Genomic DNA, 8,270 nt, shown 5'->3' with positions numbered 1-8,270 from the left:
AAGTGTAGAGACTTGAGTTCATGTCCCCAGATATGGAGCCACAGGCCTCTGCAATCCTAGCACAGGCAAATCAGAGGCAAGAAAACCTAGCCAGCCAGCCTAGCCAGTCAGCGAGCTTCAGGTTCAGTGAGTGATCCAAAATGCAGGGTAGAGAGCAATTGAGTAAGACCCCTATTTGGTGTCCACCTCTGGCTGGCACACATACGCACACACACACGCTCACACTCACACACACTCAGGTTTAGGCTGTCTGAACTCCACCATCCGCAGCAGCAGGGCAGTGAGTGTCTCTCTTGCCTTTGTGTCTCACAGCCTCCTTTCAAACATGCATCAAGCCAACCATCCCCAACACACTGGCGAAAGGACTTGACTCCTTCCCAGGCCCTGACCCACCTTCTCCTAGGCCCCCCTCTGTGGGTAAAATGCCTATAGAGGGTGCTCCTCCTCCTCATCTTGTCTCTTTGTCCTCCAAGCCTGCTGCTCTCTGACTAGAAGAGGTTTCCCCACACACCACTGCCACCTGCCCAAGTTCAAATTTCAGGAGCCCCCCCAAAATGACACGAGATGTATTTCTTTAAATTCCACCCCTATTCCTCCTAGAGACTCTGACCTCAGGTGCGGGCCAGCTTCCTTTCCAACCCTCATCTTGCAAAAGGGATCACAAAACCTTCCATCCTGGACAGTGAGCTACGCATGTCCCCTCCCGGCGATGACTTTCTTGCCCCTGGCATTCTTGACCCTGGGCCATAGCTCAACTCAGTGTCTCTCCGTCTGGGCATGTATACAGACACACATGTGCATGTATGAGTCACAAGCCTTGAACATGTGTGCCTGCTTTTCACTAGCGAAGTGTGGTGTCTTGACCGGTACTGGCTGGGCTTCTGTCTGAGCATGCTAGCCAGGAAGTAGTGGCAAGCTGTGGAAAAGGACCCCCTGGGCTTCCCAGCACTGAATTTCTCCTAGGAAGAGTCTGGAGGAATAAAGGAGCCTCTCCGTCTCTCCCTCCCTCTTCTGCAGACATCCCTGACCTGAAGCAGCGCCTGCAGGCTCTTCACCTGCTAGTCCTCCTCCTGCCTGAACCCAACCGCAACACCTTGAAGGTAAAAGTGGCTTTGGTGCCCTGCCTCAGCCCTCAGCCTCAGTGCTGGCTCTGAAGGTGCCTACCCTGTTCATGACTCAATCCCACAGCCACGCCATCCACCCATCCCTCTCTCCTTTCATCTTTACTATGTGACCCTTGGCACATTTTCTAAGCCAGATTCTTCCCCTGCAAAATGGGTCCAACAGTAAAACTTCCCGTGTGGTCGGTCTTTCTGCTGCCTTACCATCAGCGAACTGGCAAACCCGCATGAGCGGTTAGCTGCTGGGCCGGAAGGACAAGGCGTTGATAGGGGGGCAGTTGTGAACTACCCCTTTCTGCCCAGGGAAGAAGGGTGAAGTACTGTTGAGGGTGGGAAGCCCAGGGCTGTGCTGGAATTCGAGGCAGGTTCTGTGCCCTTCCCTAGGCGCTCCTGGAATTCCTCAGGAAGGTGGCAGCCCAGGAACAGCACAACAAGATGACCTTGTGGAATGTTTCCACAGTGATGGCCCCCAACCTCTTCCTGCCCCGGGGACGACCTCCCAAGCTCCCCAAGGGGGAGAAGCAGCTGGCGCAGGGCGCAGCTGAAGTGATATGCTTGATGGTGCAGTACCAGGACCTGCTTTGGACGGTGAGTGACAGCCATGACAGCAAGCTCAGGGGCGGGCTGTCCACGGTTTCCACCCACCTGGTCTCCCTGGTGTAGCTACCTACCTGCGGCTATCTGTCACGGGCGCCATGTTTCACCCTGCTGGTTAGGGCTCCTCTTAGGATCCTGGAGTCTTTACTAGATTCTCACTGCACCGTGGCTGAGCTGACCTGCAGGCCTTCAGGAACTCCCCCAGGCCCACTGGTTGGGGTTCTCAGAGCAGGAGGCCAGTCCAGGTGTATTTTGGGGGACATCTCTGCCTGAGGTGCCAATGAACAGCTCCCCACGTAAGCAGCTCTCTCCAGAAACCTCAGGGACCACTCCATTCTTAATCTAATACTCCAGGGTGCTCTGTGGGACTGAACACCTAGCAACCATCCCACTAATAGCCACTTCGAGGAGTCCGTTTCCAAGCCCTGTGTGGGAGGAGCCGCGGTGGCCTGAATGGGGCCTTGCTTGGCCTCTTGTCCACAGCACCACAGACCCCAGCCGACCCATGATTTCTCTTGGTCAGGTTGCCTCTTTCTTGGTAGCCCAAGTGCGAAAACTGAATGACAGTAATGGCCGTCGTTCCCAGTTCTGTGATGGGGGCCTCAAGACTTGGTTGCGGAGGACACATGTAGATAGGGACAAGACCGGGGACGGGCTTGAGGCGGTGAGTGCCCCCCACGTCAAGCGAATGGAGAAAAGGCACCTTGTTGGGGGAGGGCATCCGGGTTTCCATCATCCCTGCGGCCAAGCTGCCTGGTATCATAGTCTGTGACCGCCAGGGGGCGCCCGAGCCGCATCGCAGAGGTGAAGGAGCCGGTGGAGTACCAGAGAGCTGAGGCCTTGGGGCTGGGAAGCTGGCCTGGTGGGGGTTCTCCTGGAAGCCACATATTTGGACTTAACTTTAGAAGGCTCTTCGTGTGTCTAGGTCGGGGGTCCGAAAGTGGACGGGGTCGTTTTGTGGGACAGGGCTGTGGAAGAAGAAGAGTCTTTCTGGAGGACACAGCAGTGTAGAGTCCACAACACAGACCCTTGGGAAAGGGGTGCGTGCGTGTGTGTGTGTGTGTGTGTGTGTGTGTGTGTGTGTGTGTGTGTGTGTGTGTGTAAGGGGGTGGAGCAGGCATGAACCTGGGGGCATATGTGCACATCTGTAGATAGCTTGCATGTGCTCTGATGTGCATGTATTTCCACACCTGGATATATGTGTGGGTTTGTGTATGCATGTGGTATGCATGTGAATACTGGCCCAAACACACATGTGTTTGAATTCCAGGGATGAAAGAGCCTTCTGTTCTTCATCTCCATCATCTTTTCCTCCAGACTCCCAAAGTGGCAAAGGTCCAGGTGACCTGGCCTAGCACGGATCTTCTGCAGGTGCCTCTGAACCCTAGCACCAGAGTGACCCACATCCTGAAGCTGTTCACAGAGCGCCTCAACCCTGGGTCACAGCCTGAAGATGGCAGGGAAGACTCAGGCAGCATTGTCTCAGAGTAAGGGCCACCTCCATGAGGCCCCAAGCCTCCCTTCTCTCCTGTAGGGTACCGGGAGGGCTCAATCCCTCCCAGCTCCAGGCCATAAGGAGTTAAATGTGTCCTTGACTGCCCCTGGCCTTCCTCTTTCTGGGTGGTCACAATAGGTTCTCCAACCTTTATAGAGTTTCTTCAAATAATAATTACGAGAGTCCCCATTCATAATTGGTTTTTAATATATACGCTTAATAAATGGCTAGTATAGGTCAGACATCATGTGGAATGCTAAAATAGTAATAAAAGGACTCACCAGAGGGGTCAAAGAAACAGCTCAGTGGTTAAGAACACTGACTGCTGTTTCAGAGGACCCGAGTTCAGGTCCCAGCCTCCCGGGTCAGGCCTCTCGCAGCCACCTGTAACTCCAGTCGCAGAATACATGATGACTCTGGTCTCCATAGACACTCAGACACAGTTGCACATATACCCCCCTCATACTCATAATTAAAACGGATTATAAAAAAAATCCAAAGAGGTCCTGGCCTTACAAGCTCATGATACATGGAAGAGGCTGGCATAAGTAGAGTAGCCACCAACTGTCAAGTTAAAAACTGTATTAGCTTTTCTAAGAGATACAAAGAGCAACAAGAACAGGCCATGGGTGCCTACTGCAGTCTGAGGGGAAAACAAGGCTTCGGGGCAAAAGAGATTGCATGTGCAGAGGGTCCCAAGGCGGCAAGGAGCAGCACCGCTGGCCGCATGGGGGAGACCCAGATGTGGGCGTCATTCCCAGACACGAGAAGTAGCCAGAGCCCTCGGCAGCTTCCTTCATGGGTTTGGCACAAAGACCCTCAGAGTGTCAGTCCTTACCAAGTGTCTGACCCAATTCCTTCTACAGATGAGAAAACGAAGGCCCAGAGAGGGGGTAGGGCATGTCCAAAGCCACAGAGAGAGTCGGGCAGATCCTGAAGCTAAATTCAGGACCCCCAGAATTATTCATGATAGCTATCACACAGAATCATACAATGCCCACATTCCACCTTGATGCCGAATCTGCCTCTCATGGCAGAGGCCTCTCTTCCCATGTGACACCCCATCTCACCCCTCCGAAGCCCATTTCCGATGTCTAGCACGAAGGGATCTTGTGGCAGAGCGCCTGGGGCTGATCTTTGCCAGGGTCTATCTGGATGCCACTCCCTGCTGCTGGCTGCTGGCCTCCTTCAGGGGCTCCAGGTCTCTCAGAAGGGTCCTTAATTCTTCCAACTGGGACCACAAATCCTTGAGGACGCCCTTTCCAGGCATGAGGTGGTTTTGCTTTCTCCAGCAGAGCTCAGTAGATTTTTCTCTCTCTCTCACAGCACCGCCAAGCCAGCCACCTTCCTTGTCTATGAAGTTGGAGGGAATATTGGTAAGTTCCCATGTGGGAAGTGAGCCTGAAGCCTGGGCTCCCAGGAGCTCCTTGACCTTGAAAGAGATAGAGCCTTCCCTCCAGGTCTGTCTCCTGCAACTGGTCAAGATGAGCATGGCTGACTTAGGAAGTCTTCCTGCACAGACAGCTCTACACAGGGCTGATTCCCAGATAGACGAATGACCCCTGTTTACTATGAAAGTTGTCAGTGTTACCACGATGTGTCAAGGACACCCCCAGGGAAGGGAAATCTCAGTCCTGCACGTGAATGCCTTGAGGAATGCTGTAGGCCCACCAGCACCCAGCTCCTAGGGTCCTTGTTTTGTAAGAACCAGGGACAAGCAATGACCCTCAAACTTGACTGGGGCATTAGAGTCACCTCCAGGGGCCGGAATGACAAATGTCTGTGTCTTGAGAACTCATGTTTCTAATAAGCTCCTTCATGCGCTGAAGCTGCTGGTCCAAGGACTGGACTACCCTCAGAGAACCACTGGCCAAGAAGGGGACACAAGACAAGGTCCAGGAGTTTGTGGTGGTTGAAAGGACAGCCTTGTGTGGAAGGAGTGGAGGAGGCTCAGGGAGGCATTTCAGGAGCTTGTGGGATCCACCAGGGGGCGCTGGAACTCATGCTGCACGGCTGTATCAGCTGGAGGCTAAAACCACAACCTCTGGTGTGTTCGCCTGGGGAAGAGGGGTTAGATTTCCCAGCAAAACATCTTCCCCCATCAGAAATCACCTCAGAGAAAGGGGTAACTCTGAGCCATAGCAAGGCTCCCATAGCCAGAGGGTGGTACCTTGTCTGGTGAGAGGCTCTGGGTAAGACAGCAGCATCTTTCCCCGGTCACACTCTCAACCTCCCGGTTCCCTTCTTCCTACAGGTGAACATCGCCTGGACCCAGACGCCTACCTCTTAGATTTGTACCGTGCCAACCCCCACGGTGACTGGGTCATTAGACAGAGCCCCACCTAAGCCTCGAGTCCTAAGAAACAGCCTGGAACACCCAACCTGGGAGCAGAGCTCTTCACGTGGAAAGATTGGGTCTTCCCAGGAAATACCTCTTCCATGCCAGACAACATAGAGCCCCCGAGGATGCCACCCAGGACACCTGCATCTTCACAGGTGTCTATCCACAATTTCCAGAAACGGAGAACAAAACTGCAGCACCCCTCTGAAGAACATGGGGGAGCTTCCGGAGAATGTTCCTTTAGAGGCAACCCCGCAGTATGGAGTGGGAAACCACTGTGACCATGGAGGACCCCTTGTCTTCTCTGAGACCCCAACGATGCCCTGGACAGATAACAAACTTTGATTTGCCCTCTTGTGTCTTAAATGCTGTTTTATGGAAACATGTTGTTTTATAGCATATTTAAGTTGCTTCAACATTAAACTCATCACTAGCTCAATGCCACTTTTGCTTTGTTCTTCCCAGTCTGGCTCATGGTGGATGTTGTCTTTCTGGCTGCTGACTGGAGCTAGGAGATGAAACACCTTACTGTGCCTTTTTTTCCCATGGGCTCTGGCTACACCTGAACCTGCCCCATCCAGCAGGACCCTGAGGAGCCCCAGAGCAGGGAGGGCTGCTGGAGGAAGAACAGCTGTTGACAGAAGTTTCTGTCCCACCCGGTCCTGCAGCTGTTCATTCCCAAAGAAACACACAGAGGCCTACATTAATTATAAACTGGTTGGCCTATTAGCTCAGGCTTCTTACTAATTCTTACACCTTAAATTAGCCCATAATTCTTGTCTGTGTTAGCCATGTGATTTGGTATCTTTTATCAGTGAGGCATTCTCATCTTGCTTCCTCTAGGATGAGGACTACAGACTGAGCCCTTCCTCTCCCCAGAATTCTCCTATTCTGGTTGCCCCACCTATAGACAGCAATCTCTGCAGGGCAAGGTTGACTTTCTGGCACTCCCAGTACTTGTCACTTAGGATTCCAGCTCTATCCCTTCCTCTTCCTGCCCGAGTCTGCCTTCTCAGTGGAAGTGAAGCCTCATCCATCCATTCATTCAGTAATGAGGGTGCTGAGCCTCTAAATTCTACTAAGAGTTTTACAAACTCCACCTTCACGATACTCTAGTGTCTCCACTTCAGCTCTTCCCAGTAGACTCTGAGACAGATTCAAGACCAAGGAGTGCTCCTGGAGGCCTGGAGGTTGAGCCCATGAGATGGAAGGGAAGACCACCATTAGAGGGTACATTATCACACAAATTGCCAAAATAGGCAGACAGAGCTTAATTCTGCTGAGGGACTCTGAGAAACAATGGTAGAAACTGTTCATTTGGGTCGCCCCATCCCAGAGGTAGAGAACAAGGTGTGTGGGAGCAGAGGGGAAAGATTCAAGTCCAGGCACTGGATACAGACTACACTGACTATTAGGGGAGTGCTCCCTTGTCCTTCCAGGCTGCCTGAGGGCTTTGTAGACTTGGCTCCGACTGCTGAAGAGCTCTTGGCTAAAGATACAGATGCAGTTCAAAATGGTTACTGTGCACTGACTCTGTGAATTCTGGAGGAAGAGAGATGGCTTGGCACTGATAACATCTGGGTCATCCTATGGCATCCTAACGGTGGTGGTAATAGTGGTTGTGATGATAGTGGTGATAACAGGATGATGGTGATGGTGGTGATGAGGGTGACCATGTGGTGATGGCAGTGGTCGCAATAGGATGATGGTGATGATGGTGGTCATAATGATGGTGGTGGTCACAATAGGATGATGATGGTGGTAATGGTGGTGGTGATGGTGGCAATGAAAGTCATAATGGTGGTGGTCATGGGGTGGCAATGATGGTGATGGTGGCAATGGTGGTGGTGCCATGTTGAATGCTATGACTGTATAAAGATGGGGAATTTAAATATCTTTTTATGCAATTGGATGTTTTGCCTGCATGTATGTCTGTGCACCATTTGCATGCCTGGTGCCCACAGAGACCAGAAGGTGGCATCTAATCCCCTGGAACTAGAAACACATGTAAGCTGCCATGTGAGTGCTGGGAATCAAACCCAGATCCCCTAAAGAGCAACCAGTGCTCTTAATCACTAAGCCATCTCTTCATCCCCAGATTAAAATATCACATTGGCTTCATTCATGATTCTAGAAATGAGCAGGCTTCCAAGCTAGAAGGGCCTTAAAGAGCTCAGGAATTGAATGTGGTCAGACATTATGGACTGAAATGGCATAGACACAGATTAAGTGCTCTCAGCTTGGCCTTTGCCTTCCCAAGTCAGCTGGCCATGGTCCCTGCTGGACACTCAGCGGCTGTGGTGGTCCGAGACTCAGCTGTTATGTACTCCTAAGTTAGGCTCTCGTAGAGTGGTGCTGCAAATCACTGTGAAAAGACGTGTGTGGCAGAAAACACCTCTTCAGGCCGAATTATGTAATGGTGATGCTGGTGGTGGTGTTGGGAATTGATGGCTAGGATGGCATTGATGATGGTGGTACTGATGGCAGTTGGTGATGATGATAGCGGTGATAGTGAGAATGTAATTGGTGGCGATGGTAGTGGCAGTGGTGGTGGTAGTGATTGGTGATGATGGTAAGATGGTGATGGTGGTAGTGATTGGTGATGATGGTAAGATGGTGGTGGTGGTGGTGGTAGTGATTGGTGATGATGGTAAGATGGTGGTGGTAGTGATTGGTGATGATGGTAAGATGGTGGTGGTGGTGATTGGTGATGATG

General features: G+C 51.9%; 1 protein-coding gene across 1 annotated transcript in view; it reads left to right on the top strand.

Annotated features, from left to right (window-relative positions):
* Positions 1 to 5,963, top strand: part of Arhgap40 (Rho GTPase activating protein 40) — a 33,774-nt gene extending 27,811 nt beyond the window's left edge. Inside the window, exons 10-15 of the mRNA XM_005363004.2 lie at positions 1,018 to 1,100; positions 1,506 to 1,709; positions 2,242 to 2,382; positions 3,036 to 3,205; positions 4,540 to 4,589; positions 5,468 to 5,963. Of these exons, the coding sequence (XP_005363061.1) occupies positions 1,018 to 1,100; positions 1,506 to 1,709; positions 2,242 to 2,382; positions 3,036 to 3,205; positions 4,540 to 4,589; positions 5,468 to 5,559 (740 nt within the window). The 3' untranslated portion in view covers positions 5,560 to 5,963. The remainder of the gene's footprint in view (positions 1 to 1,017; positions 1,101 to 1,505; positions 1,710 to 2,241; positions 2,383 to 3,035; positions 3,206 to 4,539; positions 4,590 to 5,467) is intronic.
* Positions 5,964 to 8,270: the final 2,307 nt, after the last annotated feature.

The sequence above is a fragment of the Microtus ochrogaster genome, linkage group LG8 (assembly GCF_000317375.1).
Source record: "Microtus ochrogaster isolate Prairie Vole_2 linkage group LG8, MicOch1.0, whole genome shotgun sequence".
NCBI lineage: Eukaryota > Metazoa > Chordata > Mammalia > Rodentia > Cricetidae > Microtus > Microtus ochrogaster.
Note: the sequence above shows the minus strand (reverse complement) of the source record. Positions and strands in the feature narration are given on the sequence as shown.